Source organism: Candoia aspera, chromosome 1 (assembly GCF_035149785.1).
Source record: "Candoia aspera isolate rCanAsp1 chromosome 1, rCanAsp1.hap2, whole genome shotgun sequence".
NCBI lineage: Eukaryota > Metazoa > Chordata > Lepidosauria > Squamata > Boidae > Candoia > Candoia aspera.
The window spans coordinates 9,463,780-9,486,069 of NC_086153.1; the positions used below are offsets into that span (position 1 = coordinate 9,463,780).

The 22,290-nt window shown below is 45.1% G+C and overlaps 1 protein-coding gene across 1 annotated transcript in view; it reads right to left on the minus strand.

The window, feature by feature from the left end:
- NOS2 (nitric oxide synthase 2) overlaps positions 1 to 20,911 on the minus strand; it is a 39,312-nt gene extending 18,401 nt beyond the window's left edge. The window contains exons 1-12 of the mRNA XM_063291100.1: positions 20,759 to 20,911; positions 18,756 to 18,837; positions 13,605 to 13,718; positions 12,287 to 12,435; positions 9,640 to 9,802; positions 8,694 to 8,785; positions 8,470 to 8,611; positions 8,164 to 8,303; positions 7,456 to 7,630; positions 3,787 to 3,888; positions 925 to 1,119; positions 47 to 129 (exon numbers count right to left, since the gene is read on the minus strand). Coding sequence (XP_063147170.1) covers positions 47 to 129; positions 925 to 1,119; positions 3,787 to 3,888; positions 7,456 to 7,630; positions 8,164 to 8,303; positions 8,470 to 8,611; positions 8,694 to 8,785; positions 9,640 to 9,802; positions 12,287 to 12,435; positions 13,605 to 13,718; positions 18,756 to 18,837; positions 20,759 to 20,877 — 1,556 coding nt within the window. The 5' untranslated portion in view covers positions 20,878 to 20,911. The remainder of the gene's footprint in view (positions 1 to 46; positions 130 to 924; positions 1,120 to 3,786; positions 3,889 to 7,455; positions 7,631 to 8,163; positions 8,304 to 8,469; positions 8,612 to 8,693; positions 8,786 to 9,639; positions 9,803 to 12,286; positions 12,436 to 13,604; positions 13,719 to 18,755; positions 18,838 to 20,758) is intronic.
- Between the last annotated feature and the right edge of the window lie 1,379 nt (positions 20,912 to 22,290).

The following is a 22,290-nucleotide window of genomic DNA, read 5'->3' on the forward strand; positions in this document are numbered from 1 at the left end:
AGAGTGGATTGTCAGACTGGTATCAAATCTTATCCTGGAAACTTACTTGGCCCAAATGCAGAATTTGATCTCTCTCTTCTTTGGCTTGTGTTTCTCATCTTTCCAAATGTGTGTCTCCCATGCATCCACCTTGAGGGATGGGAGAAGTTGGATACTTCAGAGTCAGATTACCATGATTTAACCCAGTCACCCCACTTTGCCTATAAAGCTACAACTGATTCCAGAGACCTATGGCTTCTCCTGCCAATGTTTCCTTCTCTGGTTCTTTCCTCATTCTGTTTCTAACCCTTCCCCTCCCTTGCTGTGGAAAACAGCTGGGTCTCTGCACTGGGTAAGCTGAACTTGGGAGTACTGGTGTACTGTATTTCTTCCTATGGCTCCTTGTCCACTTCTGGGCTGCTCTGAAGTCTTTTAGAAATCAAGGAGGCTTCACATAGAGATACTCGGACACTGCTGTGTGTTAAGGACAACTTCAAGGAGGGTTACGTACTTCCTCAATATATGTCCAGATCATTCCAATTTTAATTACAGTACATTAATACCTTGTGTAGATAGCAAACACTTGCTCCCTTAATAATGTTGTAAGCTATTCTTCGTTCCCCAGAACTACCTTTTCTGAAGTCATACTTATGACTAGACAAAAAGTGTGGTAAAGATAAAAGGAGGAAGGAAGGCAGAACTGGGTTTGAATTAGCTGGTGGCAGAAGTGAACCAATGGTCTGGACTCAGCTTACATGAGAGTGACACTTAGGAACTGGGGGAAGTACCACCCACCCACCCACCCACTATATATTTCCCTAATATATCAGTTCCAGTATAATAACTGAAGCCAAAATGATGGCTTTTTATGGAGGACGCTGCTGATTTTGGATTGAAAGATTGCCAATATGAACCACACAATCAGCTGAACTATGTTTTGCTCACCTGATAGTAGTAGAAAGGTGAAAGGATGTAATTCAACATCTCCTGGTGGAAGAGAGGTGTGATGCTACCCGAGATGGGAGGCACCAGCCAAACCCAGTCTGCCGGACACCCCCCACGAATGCGATATTCGTTCTGCATGTACTTCATGAAGGATTCAGCCGCAGAATGGTGGTCCATGATAGTGATGTTTTGTTTCTAGAAGAGTCACAGAAATGCAAAACTTACTTGGCTTCAGTATACTATTTGAGTAAGACTTTAGGGCAGTGTTTCTTAACCTTGGCAACTTTAAGACATGTGGACTTCAACTCCCAGAATTCCCCAGCCAGCATTAGTTGCCAAGATTGAGACGCGGTGGCGCTGCGGGTTAAACCGCTGAGCTGCTGAGCTTGCCGATCAGAAGGTCGGCAGTTCGAATCCACGTGATGGGGTGAGCTCCCGTTGCTAGTCCCAGCTCCTGCCAACCTAGCAGTTCAAAAACATGCAAATGTGAGTCAATTAATAGGTACTGCTTCGGCGAGCAGGTAACGGTGTTCCGTTCAGTCATGCCGGCCACATGACCACGGAGGAAGTGTCTACGGACAAACGTGGGCTCTTCGGCTTTGAAACGATGAGCACCGCCCCCTAGAGTCGGACACGACTGGACTTAATGTCAAGGGAAACCTTTACCTTCTTAACCTTGGCAACTTTAAGACGTGCAGACTTCAACTCCCAGAATTCCCAGCCAGCATTAAAGTTGCCAAGATTGAGAAACACAGCTTTAGGGCATAAGTCCATGGCCTTATTTGCCAAAATGAACAAATAGGGCCTCCAACAGAGGTGATATGGCTGACTATAATTAAGAATAAGTGAAATAATACAGACTGCCTCCCAGGGGCATTCATGGGAGGGGGAGTGTCAGAAAAGTCAAGATGGTGATGTGCACTAAAAGGGGATGGGGCTTTGATCCCACAGCTGTGGTGCTTCTTGACTTTTTGATCCTCCCATGGACCACCTAAAGTGCCTTTCCACCCATCCATAGGCAGTGCCAACTGAAGACAGTTCAGTAAGGTTCAGTCAAGACTTACTTAAGGTAGTATAGCTAAGCAAATTTTTAATAGTAGAAGTTCTACCTTGCCTGAGCAAAATAAAATTATAAGTGAAAATTGCCTTATGGCAGGCCAATTTCCTTGTATTATGCTCTAAACTGTTCTCAGCATGCAGCTTTGATTTTATCCTTCCCAGAAGACAGAGGGGAGGGACCAGTCAATATTACTCATAAGTTTCTTGCAATTCCTTGTTTCCTCACAGGCAGGATTTAAAGTATTTAATGCATTTTAAGCTATAAGCTTCATTTTTTGCCTTATGCTTCAGATTGCTTGTCTAATAATTCCAATTATCATTACTACTGATTCTTGCTTACTAAATTTTGTCTGTGTATTGATTCATGCTATAACACAGCTTTTATGTAGACGTGGGTGCTTGCTAAATAAACAGCCCTCTTAGCTGAGGATTTATATTGCTTTTCTGTGTAGTCCCTTAAAAGTTATGGACAAGTAACACAACAGCTGAAGACTTAGAAAGAACTGGACCCAAAAGCATTGTTCACATCCCAAATCCCAAACCCAGGGAAGTATGTTATGAATCAGAGTTAGCACATGCAGAGAGGTTTAAATCTTTTTGCAAAGTCTGAAATTACCAGCTGTGTGACACTGTGGATTTATCCACACAATTACCAGAAGATCAGCAGCTCAGATGTACAACATTTATCTTGACCGTATTTATGTATAAATGTAAGATACTTAGCAAACTGATTGCACGACCATTTGAATGTAACCTTCAAGGCTATTGACAGGACAACAACTCAGCTCCTGAGAGCAGAAAACTAGCTTAGGATGTGAAGCACACACCACATGGGATAGTCTCTCAATCTATCATCTCATTGGTTCACTGCTCCAATGGTGCCTGCCCACCAGCCTCATCAATCAAAGCTGCCATGTAGCAGTAGGGACTATGTGAACAAAAGAAAACACAGCCACAGGCAGAGGCCTTCCCTCTCTGGGATGTTCTAGGAGAAGACAATTGTCACAGTGTCTACCCTTTGGAACACCGTACCCCATGAGATTTGTCTGGTCCCAACCCTATTGGCATTACATTAATCCTTGAAGACCTGGATGTTTCCTCAAGCATGGGGTCTAGAGGTAGATGAGCCCATCAATGTGATTTTTCTTTTTAGTATGACTGTTTTTATTTATATGGATTGGGTTAGATTGCCCTTAGAGAGCCAATTTGGTGTAGTGGTTAAGGCATCAGACCAGAAACCAGGAGATGGTGAGTTCTAGTCTCACCTTAGGCACAAACCCAGCTGGGTGACCTTGGGCCAGTCACTCTCTCTCAGACCCAGGAAGGAGGCAATGGCAAACCACTTCTGAAAAACCTTGCCACGAAAACTGGAGGGACTTGTCCAGACAGTCTCCGAGAATCAGATATGACTCAATGGATTATTTTTTTTTAAATTGCCCTTGGGTACCATTATGTTCTTATTGTATTATTTTGTTATTTTTTGCTGTTCTCTTTTGTTCTGTTGGTTTTTAATTTTATAATAATTTTAATGATCTTATATTTGCTGCCTAGAGTCATATCTACATAACTTGATATGATTGATAAATCAATCAATCAATCAGTCAAGTGTGACAGCCAAATGGCATAGCTGCCACTGATGACTATCTTTGAAGGACATCAACAACCCTTCCCTGCCTTTTCTAATGTCAGGGTGGGCCTGGGAACATCAGACCATCTCCCTGCAAAGGAAGTGGCTAGGAATATGGAAAAATGACATCCAACCTCCTTTTTCCAATGTCCAGTGTCTCCTCTTTTTCCACTCACCTGAAAGCTATGGAGCACAGCAACATTAATCTCTACAACAGCTTTGTCTTTCCACAGTGAAGAGAGTTTATTTGTTTCCAGTCCCATCCTTCTCCCCACTTCCTAGATCAAAAAGACAAATTGGAGAACAAACAATGTGTCATATTCTGGCTTTCAAAAGTCTCCTTAACCTAGAATTTCAGATACTTAAACCAGATTAGCAGTAATCCATTACTAGTTATGGGAATGCTACAATTGTGCAAGACGTTCTGTTAAATGCTTACTTTTCTTGTGTAAGCCCACATAAAAGGGATGATTTTTCTGGATCTTGTGGTCTGTAGCTCTCAGCACAACCAGTCATAGAAGTGGGCTTGGCATCTGATATCAGGAGTATCTTGATGGTCCTATGGCCCACTTGTCTTAGAATAAATTAGGCCAACTCAAACCGAAGCTTATGCTGCAAGAATGAGTATCCCCAGAGGAGCCCAGAAGGGAATTTATACTATTCCCCAAATATTTTTGGTAGTTATTAGAATCACTGCTTTTCTCTACACTTCTATACAACATGTTAATAATGTCATAATTAAGTTTACTTATCAAATCATCTCAATATTCTGAGTTTGGATGATGCACAGGCCCATAAATTAGTCAGCCTTGATTCCCACAACACAGTAGGTTAGCTAATTTAGTGTGGCTACTTGATTTATGTGAAAATATCCTGTATCAGGCCTTAAGACAGCTAGCCAATAAACACAAACCAAGCTGACATCTGGATGGGGCTCATGCTTGGTGGTAGAGGGCAAAATGCATACAAAATGTCCCAAATTGAATCCTGCACATTTCCAGTTAAAATCTACTGCCAGCTATAGAGAGAAAATACAAGACTATATGGACTAATAATCTTGTCTCTTTCTAAAGCAGCTTCCTATGTTTCCTGAATCAAAAGGAAATTGCGATTAAAATATAAACAAGTTAATAAGAATAAGGTCTTGGGGAAGATCTGCAAAGACCACTAGAAAAAAAATTAGCTCTGACTTTTAGCAAAATATGAGCTCAGTCCAGGAAAACAAGAAGTGTAGAGAAAAGTAGTGCATGTGGTGCATGTACAAAGAGGCAGAGCTTCATTTTGGTCTAGTGGTTAAGGCAACGAGCTAGAAACTAGGAGACGGTGAGTTCTAGTCCCACCTTAGGCACGGAAGCCGGCTGGGTGACCTTGGGCCGGTCCCTCTCTCTCAGCCCAAGAGCCAATCAGGCGTGGTAGGAGAGTTCTAGTCCCGCCTTAGGCACGAAAGCCGGCTGGGTGACCTTGGGCCGGTCCCTCTCTCTCAGCCCAAGAGCCAATCAGGCGTGGTAGGAGAGTTCTAGTCCCGCCTTAGGCACGGAAGCCGGCTGGGTGACCTTGGGCCGGTCCCTCTCTCTCAGCCCAAGAGCCAATCAGGCGTGGTAGGAGAGTTCTAGTCCCGCCTTAGGCACGGAAGCCGGCTGGGTGACCTTGGGCCGGTCCCTCTCTCTCAGCCCAAGAGCCAATCAGGCGTGGTAGGAGAGTTCTAGTCCCACCTTAGGCACGGAAGCCGGCTGGGTGACCTTGGGCCGGTCCCTCTCTCTCAGCCCAAGAGCCAATCAGGCGTGGTAGGAGAGTTCTAGTCCCGCCTTAGGCACGGAAGCCGGCTGGGTGACCTTGGGCCGGTCCCTCTCTCTCAGCCCAAGAGCCAATCAGGCGTGGTAGGAGAGTTCTAGTCCCACCTTAGGCACGGAAGCCGGCTGGGTGACCTTGGGCCGGTCCCTCTCTCTCAGCCCAAGAGCCAATCAGGCGTGGTAGGAGAGTTCTAGTCCCACCTTAGGCACGGAAGCCGGCTGGGTGACCTTGGGCCGGTCCCTCTCTCTCAGCCCAAGAGCCAATCAGGCGTGGTAGGAGAGTTCTAGTCCCGCCTTAGGCACGAAAGCCGGCTGGGTGACCTTGGGCCGGTCCCTCTCTCTCAGCCCAAGAGCCAATCAGGCGTGGTAGGAGAGTTCTAGTCCCGCCTTAGGCACGGAAGCCGGCTGGGTGACCTTGGGCCGGTCCCTCTCTCTCAGCCCAAGAGCCAATCAGGCGTGGTAGGAGAGTTCTAGTCCCGCCTTAGGCACGAAAGCCGGCTGGGTGACCTTGGGCCGGTCCCTCTCTCTCAGCCCAAGAGCCAATCAGGCGTGGTAGGAGAGTTCTAGTCCCGCCTTAGGCACGGAAGCCGGCTGGGTGACCTTGGGCCGGTCCCTCTCTCTCAGCCCAAGAGCCAATCAGGCGTGGTAGGAGAGTTCTAGTCCCGCCTTAGGCACGGAAGCCGGCTGGGTGACCTTGGGCCGGTCCCTCTCTCTCAGCCCAAGAGCCAATCAGGCGTGGTAGGAGAGTTCTAGTCCCGCCTTAGGCACGGAAGCCGGCTGGGTGACCTTGGGCCGGTCCCTCTCTCTCAGCCCAAGAGCCAATCAGGCGTGGTAGGAGAGTTCTAGTCCCACCTTAGGCACGGAAGCCGGCTGGGTGACCTTGGGCCGGTCCCTCTCTCTCAGCCCAAGAGCCAATCAGGCGTGGTAGGAGAGTTCTAGTCCCACCTTAGGCACGGAAGCCGGCTGGGTGACCTTGGGCCGGTCCCTCTCTCTCAGCCCAAGAGCCAATCAGGCGTGGTAGGAGAGTTCTAGTCCCACCTTAGGCACGGAAGCCGGCTGGGTGACCTTGGGCCGGTCCCTCTCTCTCAGCCCAAGAGCCAATCAGGCGTGGTAGGAGAGTTCTAGTCCCGCCTTAGGCACGAAAGCCGGCTGGGTGACCTTGGGCCGGTCCCTCTCTCTCAGCCCAAGAGCCAATCAGGCGTGGTAGGAGAGTTCTAGTCCCGCCTTAGGCACGGAAGCCGGCTGGGTGACCTTGGGCCGGTCCCTCTCTCTCAGCCCAAGAGCCAATCAGGCGTGGTAGGAGAGTTCTAGTCCCGCCTTAGGCACGGAAGCCGGCTGGGTGACCTTGGGCCGGTCCCTCTCTCTCAGCCCAAGAGCCAATCAGGCGTGGTAGGAGAGTTCTAGTCCCGCCTTAGGCACGGAAGCCGGCTGGGTGACCTTGGGCCGGTCCCTCTCTCTCAGCCCAAGAGCCAATCAGGCGTGGTAGGAGAGTTCTAGTCCCGCCTTAGGCACGGAAGCCGGCTGGGTGACCTTGGGCCGGTCCCTCTCTCTCAGCCCAAGAGCCAATCAGGCGTGGTAGGAGAGTTCTAGTCCCGCCTTAGGCACGGAAGCCGGCTGGGTGACCTTGGGCCGGTCCCTCTCTCTCAGCCCAAGAGCCAATCAGGCGTGGTAGGAGAGTTCTAGTCCCGCCTTAGGCACGAAAGCCGGCTGGGTGACCTTGGGCCAGTCCCTCTCTCTCAGCCCAAGAGCCAATCAGGCGTGGTAGGAGAGTTCTAGTCCTGCCCTAGGCACGAAAGCTGGCTGGGTGACCTTGGGCCAGTCCCTCTCTCTCAGCCCAACTCACCTCACAGGGTTGTTGTTGTGGGGAAAAGAGGAGGAGGAAGGAGTATTTGGTATGTTCGCCATCTTGAGTAATTTATAAAAATAATAAAGCCAGGATAGAAAATAAACAAACAAATAAATAAATGTGGCTTTCATCATCTGCACCCACCCCCCACAGATGCCTCTGGCCAGGAAACACAGCTTAACCACCTAACCCTCCTTCAGAAAGGTTACCTGAAGAATATTGTAGCGCCGTGCATCACAGAAGTCCCGTACCCCAATCTCGGTCCCCATGTACCAGCCATTAAAAGGACAAGCTGTAAATTCCAACCCACCAACTTCAAGGAGCATGTTCGACACCGCTGGAACTGCGTACCACTTCAAGTCCAGGTCTTTAAACCATTCATATCTGCAGACAGGATCACACAGAGCCATATTAACAAGCCATCACCATTTTTTGACTGGATAACCTATTGGGACTGTTTCTTTCATTGTAAATTCACACAGCATCTCAGTTCCTCAGCAGCCACTTCTCATTATGCTGCCTTGCTGTAGGGGGGAAAAACACAAGCAACTGGAAATTTGGACTACGATGGCCCTGCTATCTATGTTTGGATTCTGTCTGGCAACTGTGGCCCTAGAATCTGCTGAAAGTCTTCCCTGATAATACCACTAAAAGAAAGAGAACACATTTTGATTGAAAAACAAGGTGAGAAAAGCTGCAAAGCTTCAGGCCTAAATGATCCTGCTGTTTTATTACGTTCAGCTCAGTTTTGCTTGCCTGTTATCTCCAAGGACAAATTCAGCATCATTTGACCAAACAAAAGCCAAGCCATGCAAACCTGTCCCAAGGTCTCCGCAAACAATCTTGCTTTGATAATCACCCACCTGACCAATCACAAACAGGTCTGGGCTTCTGTCATCTGAAGCCAAGATGCTTACGTGGGGTGCTCCATCAACACCTCCAGGATGAGCTCTGGCGGCAATTCAAATAATTCCGGGTCTTGACCGTTGGCTTGGAGGACCAGTGGCATCACATCAAAGCAGCCATATTTGGCTTTCCAGCCAAGCTGGATGCAGAGCTGAGAGAGAGGAAAGAAGGGTGGTGACTTTTTTTCTTTTCTTCTGAGATGAGACAAGGTATTCAACTCCTTGGGTGCCCAAGGGCATGAATTATGGGTTCTGGAACTGGATGCAGTTTTGGCAAAGGTGGGAATGCATGGTTTTTAATATTTATTTTGTACATACTTGTGTAAACTCCACATTGGCTGGATCTCCCACAATGGATCCATCTGGCATCTGGTAGCCAGCATACTGGATGAGTTGGCGGTTCCATATTCGGAAGTCATGCTTCCCATCAGTCCTGTGGGGGAAGACAGTGATGGTGGACCTGTTGCAAGAGAATGGGAGTGAATGACAGCTAATGCAGCGATTCTACAGATCTAAACGAAACAGAAAAAAATAGCTCATACCTTATGTTCCCTCCATTCGTAGAATACTCCAAATGGTGACAGAGGTGTTCAAACATTTCTTTAGCACTAGTGCAACTGCGGGCATCAAACACCTAAAAGACATTAATTTGCAAACAAATGAGAAAACTTGATATTAGTACACGTTCCCAAGGTAGCTTTCCAACCCAATCCAAGAAACAGCAAAAAGATAGCTGTTGCAACCTTAAATAACCCTTAGATAACCTTTACTTGAATCTTAGAAACTAATTAGTTTAGTGTGTTGAACAGATAATAACTATAATAAAGCTCAGAGAAATGGGACTTATAGATTACGTAGCTCCAACTTTGACTGAGAAAGGACACATCATGCTAAAACAGATTTCCTGGAGACCTTCAGTGTTCCATGGCCCATAAGTTATGCCAGAGCTCTCTCTAGGACAGTGTTGCTCAACCTCAGCAACTTTAAGCTGTGTGGCCTTCAACTCCCAGAATTCCCCAGGCTGGGGCCACACAGCTTAAAGTTGCTGAGGTTGAGAAACACTGTTCTAGGAGATCAAAGGAAGACTATCAAGGTCAAACATCAATTCTCATTCATCTTTTCCATTGTCCTCTGAAACTTGCTCTTTTCTCAAGTTGGAAATTCTGAACTTGAAAAGGTCCAAAAGGCAGAGTATTGGGGACCCAGTTAGGCAGAGTCAAGAATTTAAGTCTCCCTTTGCTTTAGACTGCAAACTCCAATAAAGTTTGTGCCAATTTTTTCCTACTTCCACCCTTGCCCGCCTGTTCCAGGTGAGGTGACTGACATCATCAGAGCATCCCAAACTTACATAGCCCTAGAATGCTGGGCCAGAGTTCCATTTTTGTCCTTTAATTTTTGTGGAGGTATCGCTATGGCATATGATGAGCTTAACCCTGGCTGTTTCAATAGGATTTGGTAGGTCTTGCAGAGCATAAGCGTACGAGTCACCTGTAAATTGGACCACTGGATTCTCCCAATGCATCGAGGAGCATTTCTCCAGGCCTGCTTTGTTGCAAAAATAAGCTCTTCTTTGGTGAGTTGATATGTTCCTGTTCTTTCTATCTCTTGAGCTACTGCTTCCAGCCGAGCTGTGTGCTGTTCTGTTTCTGCCCTGCAAGGGAAAAAAATTAAAGGAAATGGCAACAGTGGTGAACAATAAGCAGTACTGGGAGCTAACGTAATTCAGAAAGGAAATTTCCAAAATGATTCAGGGTTTTCCCAAAGATGTGCACAGATGAAACTAGTGAATATTCAAAGCCTTCTTTCCTATGCCTATCTGGTGATCCTGAGTTGATGGGGCTCCTGGTAGGAGAAGACAGCCTGTAAAATTCCTTGTTGCCTTGACAAAATGCTGCAGGAATCATAATAATGAGACATTTTTCTTGCAGCACCAATAACAACCTTGTTTGCTTTTAAGATTAGAAGTAATCAGCAAATGTCTGCAAACTCTGGCTCCAAATGGTGACAGTAAAATACAGTTTTCTAGATAGTAGAGACCCTTCACCTAATGGCTTGGCTCAACTAGTGCAATACTCCATGGCTTGTTTAACCAGCCACAATTGGTAGTTTCTCAAAATGCAAAGCCATAAACTATGGTTTACTAATAACAGGGGCTGGCTTCATATTCTGTGCTTAAGCCATAACCAATCAAACCAGAGTATGTTTTGGGGGGGTGGGAGAAAAATCTATCTATGTAGTCGCTAGGAGATGAAAACAACTCGATGGCACATAATCAATCGATCGATCAATCAATCAATGTTTTAGTGCAAGGAGAGAACCATCAGTGACAAGTAGTCCTGCTGGTTTTATATCATTGTTCCACCACTGCCCTCAGCACATTAAAAAAAAAATGCATTTATATTTAGGAAGTTTCAGATCCATTTTTTTTCTCCAGCTGCATGATTAATTATTCTTCTGTCAGACATAAACAAATATAGAAGTGTCTTAATCTAACACAGTGTTTCCCAACTTCAGCCATTTTAACATGCATGGACTTCAAATCCCAGAATTCCCCAGCCAGCATGCTAGGGAATTCTGGGAGTTGAAGTCCATACACCTTAAAGTGGCTGACATTGGGAAACATTGGTCTAAGATATGAATCTCATCTGAGCAGATATATAATGCCTGGGTTCACACAGTATGTTAAGTCATTGCCTGCATTCACCTTGGTGTGTAGAACAAGCCAAGATGGCTATGTTTACATACAGTGCTAAGCCAAAAGCAAGCAAACTGCGTTACGCCACACTGGATGTGTGAACCCCTGGCTTGAGAATTCATAGCTCTCCAAGGTCTCAGACGGAAGCCCTTCCTAAATTTTGCAAGACACTAAATAATACAGGATGTTGTTATATTGCACATAATGCAGAATAAATAGAAAGCAGGCATGGGAAGTTGTTTTCCTGTTTCACTGCTTTAATTCTTTGTTTTTATTTTATAGGTTTGGGAATCTGCCAACATATTCTGTGATTTAAAAGCAGAATAAATGGCTGGCTTCAAGAAAGGCTTGGGCCAATTCATGGACATCGTGGGCCTGCCTCTGAAGGCCATCTGCTGGGAGACTAGTGGGCTTCCTTGGGCAGTTGGTTGGCCAATGTAAGAACAGACTGCTGGACAAGATGGTCAGGAGTCTGATCCAGCAGGGCACTCCTTCAGTTCTTATGTTCTAAATGAACAATTACACAAACAAACTTCAGTCCTGTAGGCCAAAAATGGCCTGCTGAGGTCTCCATCTGTCCTGGCAGATCCTATTAGCTTCTCTTCCTCCCTCTCCCTCTCTTTTGATCTCTCCAACAAGCTCAGAAATTGTTTTTTAGCACTAAATTGCTAATCTCTTGTCAGCAGCTATTTGGAGATAACAAGTCAGCCCTCCCAAAATACTCATTTCTATGCGCTCTTCACCCTTCCTCTCTTAGCTCTGAGAGGCAAAGCTTCCTGCACATGACAGGCTTCTTCATTTCAAAGGGAGTGTGGGACTGTTCCAGAATCCCTCAGCTTGAAAGAATGGCTTAAGGAGAGCAGGTGGTAGAGCTACCTATCTCTGAAGTTAACTCCCTTTATCTGACTTGCCAAGGATGCAAGAGCTGAGAATGCAGAAGTGATTCACTGTGCCCACCATAGGTGCCTGAGACAAGAATGTCACATGTGTCATGCGTCATGTCATCATGCAAACAGCACCAATTACACAATTTGCAAATTATTTAATTTGCATTATCTCCAAGAGATGTCAGAATATGAGGGACATCGCTCATCCCGCTCCCACTCCCGTAGATGCCCAAATCATCTGTTTTTGAGGTTGGATGTAGCTGCTTGGATGACTGAAAGGACTGTTCAAATGTAAATGTTCTTTGTTAACTTTTCTACATTCTGAGAGATGACTTCCCTGATCAGTGACTATTCACACCTGCTCCTTCCTTCTGTCTCACTTACAAACTTAAGACAATACAAAGACAGTTTATTGCTCTGTTAGCACTACAATTGTGGTAACACTATCATGCCATTAGCAGACTGAGTCTAGTTTTTCCTTTAAAAAGGTCTTCCAAGATTGCAGAAAGGAAGCAAATCACAGGATCCTGTGATAGCCTCAAAACTGACTCACTCTTGAAGTGCGTTGTAGAAAAGATGGATAAATTCAGTTGCCTGGAGTAGTAATTTGTCTCTGGGGATGGGTTCATCTCTGGGTCCTCGGACTAATCCTTTTGGATTCATGAGAGACCCCTGGCAAACTTTGGTCTCACAGTTAAGAACCTGGGGAAAAATATGTGCAGGCAAGAGAGGTGGGTTAGCAAACACTTCCAGAATCAACAGCTGGCATTAGCAGTAGACACAGCCAGACCTGTGTCAATGGCTGCAAGGTTTAATGCCCACCCCAAGAATATTGCCCTTACAATGGAAAGTGAAGTGTGGAAGAAATCTGCTCAAAATCGCAGATCAATATAGATTAGCTATGGATGACTGTACTCCTGAGAATCTCATGGACAGCCAAGAAAACAACCAGTGGATTATCAATCAAATCAACCCAGAGTTCTCTCTTGAGGCAAAATGACCAGACTCCAATTATCCTACTTCAGACACATAATGCGAAGACCCAGCTCTCTGGAGAAGGCTCTGATGCTGGGAAAGGTGGAAGGAAAGAGAAGAAGAGGATGACAAGGTAGTGATGGGTACACCATTGGAAGACTTGAAGGATCAGGTTAGAGACAGATCATCCTGAAGAAAATCTATTTGTGTGGTTGCTAGGAGTCAAAAATGACTTGATGGCACATAATCAATCAATCAGTCAATCAATCAATCAATAGATGACTGTAACAAATGATGGCTTCCATTCATTGAAATGTTTACTGTACAACTATGTATGTATGTATGTATGTATGTATGTATGTGAATATATGCTCTTGTTTTTGTTTTTAGCTTTTTTCTTTTACAGTTTTGTGTATTCTTTTTCTTTGCTTTTGTGTTTAGTTAATTTTAAAAAGTGGGGGAAATGAATGCAAGATTCTAGGGATAGAATCCAAGGGTGAAGTGGTAGCATTCCAACCCCTGTTCTATGCAGGAATCCAAACGGAAGTGGGCCTGGGAGATGCCTGCTCAGCCACTGCTGAAACAGGAGCAGTGACAGCAAGGCTACCACCTTCCTGGGCAATTTGTTTCCCTGCAAACTTCTCTCACTAGTACAGTTTTTCCTAATTTTAACGGGGATCTGCCTTCCTGTAACTTTAAGGTTATCACGGTAACAGTTGCAGCTGGCAGTTGGGATACCAGGTGGTCTTATGTGACAATCCTTCAGGTATTAGAAGAATGTTATTGTATCTCCCTCAGCTTTCTCTGAGCAGAAGAGGGCCTGATGTGGCAGCTTCAAGTGTGTGTTGCCTGCTCAAGAATTAGAAAAACACCCTAAATCTAAGCATTTCTCTTACCTCTTTGGCGTGATGGTGCAATGCATCTTGAAGGATTGTTCCAGTCTCCCAGTTTTTAATTTTTAAATCCCTTGGGCATCTAGATGTTTGTATGGTATTATTTTGGAGAAGTTTCTGGGCAGAGAAGAAACCAAAAACAATGCATTTGATTTGATTTGGATTTGATTATTGCTGTTCCTCTAAAATAGATCTATCTATCTATCTATCTATCTATCTATCTATCTATCTATCTATCTATCTATCTATCTATCTATCATCATCTCATCTTGTCTGTCTGTCTGTCTGTCTGTCTGTCTATCTATCTATCTATCTATCTATCTATCTATCTATCTATCTCTACAATAGAAGCTTTCTTTTTATCTTCACAAGCACTCTTTTCAAGGGCACCAGTAAACTTCAGAGGTGAGGCGGACATTGAATTCAACATAAAACATACTGTATAACCTGAATGCCTGTAACCTGATTACTGTACTACATTTTCTGCCTTTGCACAATATTCTGAACATAAACAAACCAAGTGGATGCTACACAGGAAACTACAAAAAACTTAATCAAGGTTAAAACTAACCAAGTTTAGCATCTAAATCCATAAGTCATGGATTTAGGGTTGAGGAGATATCCTAATGCCTACAAACGAAAAAGTTGCCTCAAGTCCAGGAGAGCACTAATGTGTGTGGGCTGCAAAAATCTAGATAACCACCAGATAGCAATTAGGGAAGTTTTGCATGCACCAGATAGAATTAGAGATTTTTGCATGCACAAATGGCAGCCAGAGATGAGCTGGAAAAAAAATGGATTGGGCTCTCAGAGCCAGTCAATGTTATAAGAGTGCAAAAGTCCAGAACTGGTTCTGAAGAGCAATACAAAGCTGGAGGTGGAAACAGAGGTGCCCACAGGAACACAAGCTTGAGTGAAAATGAAAGAAGCGACATCACAATGCCCACACCAAATGGGAAGAGCTTGCATTCAAATGACACAATGCCAGGGCCTCAACTAGGGTCTGTGTCCCTGGGGCAAACATGGATTCCACGCCCATTTTGGGCCTACCTCCCAGCGCTCATTTTGGTGTCGCCTAGTTGCAGCCCTGCACAATGCTGTTCTTCATTTGCCTCGCCCTCCACCTGAGGATCTTCAGCAAAGGATCGTTACCTTGCCGTGGTGCTGGAGCTTGAGCACCTCAATGATGCCATGAGCTAAACCGTGAAGATGGGAAGGTCATGACAGAGAGGTCAGACTAAATGCGATCCCTGGGGAAGGTAATGGCAACCCACCCCAGTATTCTTGCCATGAAAACTAAATGGATCAGAACAACCAGAGATATGTCGGTATACCATCGGAAGATGAGACCCCCAGGTCGGAAGATGGTCAAAATGCTACTGGGGAGGAACAGAGGATGAGTTCAACTAGCCCCAGACGTGATGACGCAGCTAGCTCAAAGCCAAAAGGACGGCTAGCGGCCGACAGTGCTGGTGGTGAACGGCGAATCCGATGTTCTAAGGATCAACGCACCATTGGAACCTGGAATGTAAGATCTATGAGCCAGGGCAAATTGGAGGTGGTTATTGGTGAGATGTCAAGATTAAAGAGAGACATTTTGGGCATCAGTGAACTGAAATGGACTGGAATGGGCCACTTCATATCAAATGACCACCAGATCTACTACTGTGGACAAGAGGACCACAGAAGAAATGGAGTAGCCTTCATAATTAATAGTAAAGTGGCTACAGCAGTGCTCGGATACAATCCAAAAAATGATAGAATGATCTCAATTCGAATTCAGGGCAAGCCATCTAACATCACAGTGATCCAAATATACGCCCCAACCACAGATGCTGAAGAAGCTGAAGTAGAGCAGTTCTGTGAGGATCTGCAGCACCTACTGGACAACACGCCTAAAAGAGACGTTATTTTCATCACGGGAGACTGGAACGCTAAGGTGGGCAGTCAAATGACACCTGGAATTACAGGTAAGCATGGCCTGGGTGAACAAAACGAAGCAGGACATAGGCTGATAGAATTTTGCCAAGACAACTCAATGTGCATAACAAACACTCTCTTCCAACAACCTAAGAGACGGCTTTATACATGGACTTCACCAGATGGACAACACCGAAATCAGATTGACTACATCCTTTGCAGCCAAAGGTGGCGGACATCTATACAGTCGGTAAAAACAAGACCTGGAGGTGACTGTAGTTCAGAACACGAACTTCTTCTTGCACAATTTAGGATCAGACTAAAGAGATTAGGGAAGACCCACAGACCAGCTAGATATGAGCTCACTAATATTCCTAAGGAATATGCAGTGGAGGTGAAGAATAGATTTAAGGGACTGGACTTAGTAGATAGGGTCCCAGAAGAACTACGGACAGAAGTTCGCAACATTGTTCAGGAGGTGGCAACAAAATACATCCCAAAGAAAGAGAAAACCAAGAAGGCAAAATGGCTGTCTGCTGAGACACTAGAAGTAGCCCAAGAAAGAAGGAAAGCAAAAGGCAACAGTGATAGGGGGAGATATACCCAATTAAATGCAAAATTCCAGAGGTTAGCCAGAAGAGATACTGAATTATTTTTAAACAAGCAATGCGCAGAAGTGGAAGAAGACAATAGAATAGGAAGGACAAGAGACCTTTTCCAGAAAATTAGAAACATCGGAGGTAAATTCCAGGCAAAAATGGGTATGATCAAAAACAAATATGGCAAGGACCTAACAGAAGAAAAAGAGGCCAAGAAAAGGTGGCAAGAATATACGGAAGACCTGTATAGGAAGGATAACAATATCGGGGATAGCTTTGACGGTGTGGTCAGTGAGCTAGAGCCAGACATCCTGAAGAGTGAGGTTGAATGGGCCTTAAGAAGCATTGCTAATAGCAAGACAGCAGGAGACGACGGCATCCCAGCTGAACTGTTCAAAATCTTGCAAGATGATGCTGTCAAGGTAATGCATGCTATATGCCAGCAAATTTGGAAAACACAGGAATGGCCATCAGATTGGAAAAAATCAACTTATATCCCCATACCAAAAAAGGGGAACACTAAAGAATGTTCAAACTATCGAACAGTGGCACTCATTTCACATGCCAGTAAGGTAATGCTCAAGATCCTGCAAGGGAGACTTCAACAATTCATGGAGCGAGAATTGCCAGATGCACAAGCTGGGTTTAGAAAAGGCAGAGGAACTAGGGACCAAATTGCCAATATCCGCTGGATAATGGAAAAAGCCAGGGAGTTTCAGAAAAACATCTATTTCTGTTTTATTGACTGTTCTAAAGCCTTTGACTGTGTGGACCATAACAAATTGTGGCAAGTTCTTAGCGGTATGGGGATACCAAGTCATCTTGTCTGTCTCCTGAAGAATCTGTATAATGACCAAGTAGCAACAGTTAAGAACAGACCACGGAACAACGGACTGGTTTAAGATTGGGAAAGGAGTATGGCAGGGCTGTATACTCTCACCCAACCTATTCAACTTGTACGCAGAACACATCATGCAACAAGCTGGGCTTGAGGAATCCAAGGCTGGGGTTAAAATCGCTGGAAGAAACATTAACAATCTCAGATATGCAGATGATACCACTTTGATGGCTGAAAGCGAAGAGGAACTGAGGAGCCTTATGATGAAGGTGAAAGAAGAAAGTGCAAAAGCTGGCTTGCAGCTAAACCTCAGAAAAACCAAGATTATGGCAACCAGCTTGATTGATAACTGGCAAATAGAGGGAGAAAATGTAGAAGCAGTGAAAGACTTCGTATTTCTAGGTGCAAAGATTACTACAGATGCTGACTGCAGTCAGGAAATGAGAAGACGTTTAATCCTTGGGAGAAGAGCAATGACAAATCTTGATAAAATAGTTAAGAGCAGAGACATCACGCTGACAACAAAGGTCCGCATAGTTAAAGCAATGGTATTCCCAGTAGTAACATATGGCTGCGAGAGCTGGACCATAAGGAAGGCTGAGAGAAGGAAGATAGATGCTTTTGAACTGTGGTGTTGGAGGAAAATCCTGAGAGTGCCTTGGACTGCCAGAAGATCAAACCAGTCCATCCTCCAGGAAATAAAGCCAGACTGCTCACTTGAGGGAATGATATTAAAGGCAAAACTGAAATACTTTGGCCACATAATGAGAAGACAGGACACCCTGGAGAAGATGCTGATGCTAGGGAGAGTGGAGGGCAAAAGGAAGAGGGGCCGACCAAGGGCAAGATGGATGGATGATATTCTAGAGGTGACGGACTCATCCCTGGGGGAGCTGGGGGTGTTGATGACCGACAGGAAGCTCTGGCGTGGGTTGATCCATGAAGTCACGAAGAGTCGGAAGCGACTGAACGAATAAACAGCAACCACCTGAGGATGTCTCACCCCTTGATTCTGGGTCAGCATTAACTAATTACTGGTGGCAGGAATTATTCAAATTATGTAGGAGTTTTCTCTGGCTCCATAAGAGACACTGGAAATTGAACCTGGCACTGTTTACACATGTACTGGCAGCTGCTGCCCACCCTTACAAGCAGCATACATGGCTTTTGTCCTCAGCCCCCAATTTTATCCTTGACCGTCTTGTGACATAATTTTGAGACTGTCTAGGTTTATGCCACAATGCCCTGGCTGACATGTAAAAGCAAAACCATAAACCATGGTTTATGTCAGCTCTTGTGGTAGACTACATCAGGAAACAGACTCCACAAGGATCGTAGGGATGCTACTTTATTTGCTGTATGGTATAATAACAGAAACCTGAAAGCTTGCCAGCATTTTCTCCTGATGTCTCTCATACCAAAGAGAATCAAGGCAAGGTTATCTTGAGTTTCTTTCTCACACTTGCCCCTTTCCCAGGACTGAGATGTCATTTCTCCTCCCTTAATGGCTCCTGCATTCCTTCATAAGGTGATCTCCACATTCCTCTATGGTAGACAAGCCATAATGGCTAGATTCATAAAATATACTGAAGGCCAAACTGAACAAAGTACATCTTAGTCTAGCTCTTGGGATTCTGCTGCTCTCCAGATGAGGCTGATCATTTCATCATCCCTGCCCATTGGCCTCTTGGAGGGCCACCTGATCCCCACCTTTACTTATCCTCTGTATTTCCCTTGTATTTCACAGTCTTAACTTCTGATGCTCTTTGAATAAAGGGACCCCAAAGCCAGACTCACTTCTTTTGCCTTCTCAAGGAGTGTGATGCCATTGGGTTTCCTGCTCAGTCTCTTAACAAGAGCACCTTCCTGCTTTGCCATGCTAGAAGAAAGGAGAAATAAGAATCCTTTATGAAGATATGGGAAATGCTTGATGGTAAGGCATTCAGCCTACGCTAAATAAGTGGGTATGATCACTTACTGCCAGGGAAGAGACAACCAAAAACTGGCCTGTTTCCCCTGTCCTTTAAGGTGACCCTATTGAAGAAGAATGATTGTATGACTGCCCTAACCTAGGAGAAACATTTTTTTAAAAAGGGATTCAAACTAGTAATGTCATCTCCCCTGGAGGCCATCCTCCCATGGCATCTGAATGCCCAAGCAAATGTAAGGAGTTTAATAGGATTCCTGTGGGAGGGGAGGGCTACAAAAACAAATTCCTCTTTGTTGAGTTTTATCCTATATCACTTTCACTTGTATCTAACTTTCTTAAAGCTGCATATGGGGTTCCTCGCTGTCCCCATTCTTGATAGATAAAGTAGATAAAGCACGCTGAAAGGCGCTGGTCCAAGGTCACTGAGATAGTTTTCTGGCTAAGATGGAGATCTGAACCCATATCTCCCCACACTTCACCCCAGAGTTGCTGGAACATTGGAACACTAAGACAGGGGGAGGGAAAGCATGTGTGAAAGGCCCAGTGATGGTCCCCTTGTTTTGGTAAATCTGGGAGGCTAAGCAGGCGCTTCATGGGGTGCTGGTGGTGGGTACGGGGGATGCCAAGCTAAGGCACCACCCAGTGACCTAAACAAAGAATCGCGTCAAGCTGCTTCAGATATCAATGGGGAACAAGCTGGTTATAGGAATGAAACAAAGGCAGGGAAAGTAATTCACAGAATGGATGGCTTTGGGGAATTAACTGGGTGGGTATTTCAAAGAATTCCAGACCTGGGCTTGTTAAGAAAATAGCTGTGAATTTCATTGCTTTCCGGGGGAATATAATAATGATTTTTGAACTCGTCTGCCTTCCTTTTCATTTTGATGCTGGCCAAGGGAAAAGGGTTTTTTTTTTTTACTTATCACATTTTCCCACCCTTCCTTTAAGGCGTTCCCAGCTGTGTCTGTGGTTGTTTTTCTTTCACCATTCTGACGACGGTCCTGTGAGGTAGGCTGTACTAAGAGAATGGAATGGACCCAGGGCGCTCACTCGGTATCACGGCTGAGATTTTCCTAGACTTAAGATGCCATCTCTGCATGAATGGATTTCTGCATCTTCTACAGCAGCCTTTCTCAACCTTTTGACCCTGGAGGAACCCTTGAAATATTTTTCAGGCCTTGGGGAACCCCTGCACATTCAGGCTCAAATATAGGCCTGAAGTTACAAAATTATTATATTTGTTTCATGTGTAGGCCTGTATATAGGCATTAACAGTGTTCTTGAACTAAAAATATAGAATGAAACTTACCTCTTTAATGTGAAGTTGCCCGAATTTTAAATAATTTTTTAAATAAATCGTGATCTCCCAGGGAACCCCTAGGGGCCTCTTGCGGAACTCGAGGGCTCCACGGAACCCTGGTTAAGAAACCCTGGTCTAGAGTGATCCAGCTTTTGTACCATGGTTTGTGATGGCACAAAGTGAGGGAGGCAGGTTTCATATATTTATTTATGAGATTTATATCCCATCTGTACTGACAGAACATAATGCCTCCTCCTCTTTTCCCCACAACAACAACCCTGTGAGGTGGGTTGGGCTGAGAGAGAAGGACTGGCCCAACGTCCCCCAGCCGGCTTCTGTGCCCAAAGGAGGACTAGGCCTCACAGTCTCTCCATTTCTAGTCCAGTGCCTTCACCACTACAGTGCACTAAATATATCACCTCTCAAATGGCTGCAGGATGCTATAAGATGTGACTAGTGCAAAGAGGGCATGCTTTCTCCTGCTTCTTTTCTTCACCATTTTCTGATAGAGTCCAATTCCTCAGGTAATGCACAGATTTCGAGCCAAGGAGAAATGCCAAGCAGCCTCACCTGTGGACGTTTTCGTTGGCTTTTTCCGTGTTATTGTTGAGATCCATCTCTTCCCACAGCTCGGTGTGATTGGATGGAGGGACGCAAAGGAACGCCCAAGGATACCTCATTCTCTGCATAATCTAGACCAAGGGGGTTCGGACACTGTTCAGATCCTAGGTAAGTCCCTTTCTGCAAAGGAGATAAATGGCAGGTGTGAAGAGATGAAAAAGATTCTTTTTGCTTGAAAAAGAAGGGAAGGTCAGGTGGGGAGCAAAGCTTCAACTGTGTGATTAAAGATGCATTCCACCACACACTTCTCTGGGAATGTGTCAGTTTCAGAAAATGTCTCTCAAATTGATGCCATTAACACATATTGCATTCCATGGTTCTCCAGTTGTGGTTCTCCATAATTTTAGACTTCGGATTGATGCTGTAAAATACACATTTTAGATCAGTGTTTCTCAATCTTGGCAACTTTAAGATCTGTGGATTTCAACTCCCAGAATTCCCCAGCCAGGAATTCTGGGAGTTGAAGTCCACAAATCTTAAAGTTGCCGAGGTTAAGAAACACTGCTTTAGATGCTGATGTATATATTTGCTAACTCTGAAATATGGCAAATTGTATATCTTCCCCCACCCCTTCATTCTGAACCTGTGTCCTCAAATTCTACCCAGATGGTGCCATTGACTGAACAACAATAATTCCCCAACAACAACAATAATTTGTTTCAGCCTCTTGAAAATCAGTTGAGCTTTTCTGTGTGGACTCTGGAGCATTTTAAAGCTGAGCTTCTTGACTTCAGTACTGGATTCTATCAACAATTTAGTGTTCCGAGCCTCCAATGTTTTTGCCAACTCTTGACATATATAGAATTAGAGCTGCAACAATATCACCCATAAGCTGTGTATTCTTGAAAGCTTCCAGAGTCCCTGACTGTTATATCCTTTCTCTAGGTATGAACAGGCTAACCCTAGCAAGATGGAGTGGCTGTGAGTTTTAGGGCCCCCCAGATCAGATTATTTGCTATTTTTAGTTCTGGATTCAGTGGCACTACTCCAAAAAGAACTGGTGTGCCAAGTGGGCATTTGCCCATCCTCATCTTATATCAGTGGCACCCTTTCATGGATCAGGGACACTGCTCATGGTCACTCATGCCTGGTCACCTCCCAAATCGATTACTGCAACATGCTCTATGTGGGGCTGCCCTTGAAGACCACTTGGAAGTTGGCCCAGAATAGAGCAGTGGAGGCAGTTATGAGCACAGCTCAGTACAACCATGTAACTGAACTGCAGTGGTTCCCAGTGTGCTTCTGGCTGCATTTCAAGATGGTGGTTGTCACCTATAGAACATTGGCATGGGGCTAGGCAAGGGGCTGGGTTACTTATGGGACCATCCATCTCCCATTGCTTCTATCCATCCTGCCAGGTGCACCAGAAGGGCCATGCTCGAGTTCCATCTATCAGGAACTGTCATTTGGCTAGATCTGGTAAGAAAGATCTAGTGGGTCTTTTCTGTCACAGCGTTGGCCCACTGGAACACTAACCCACC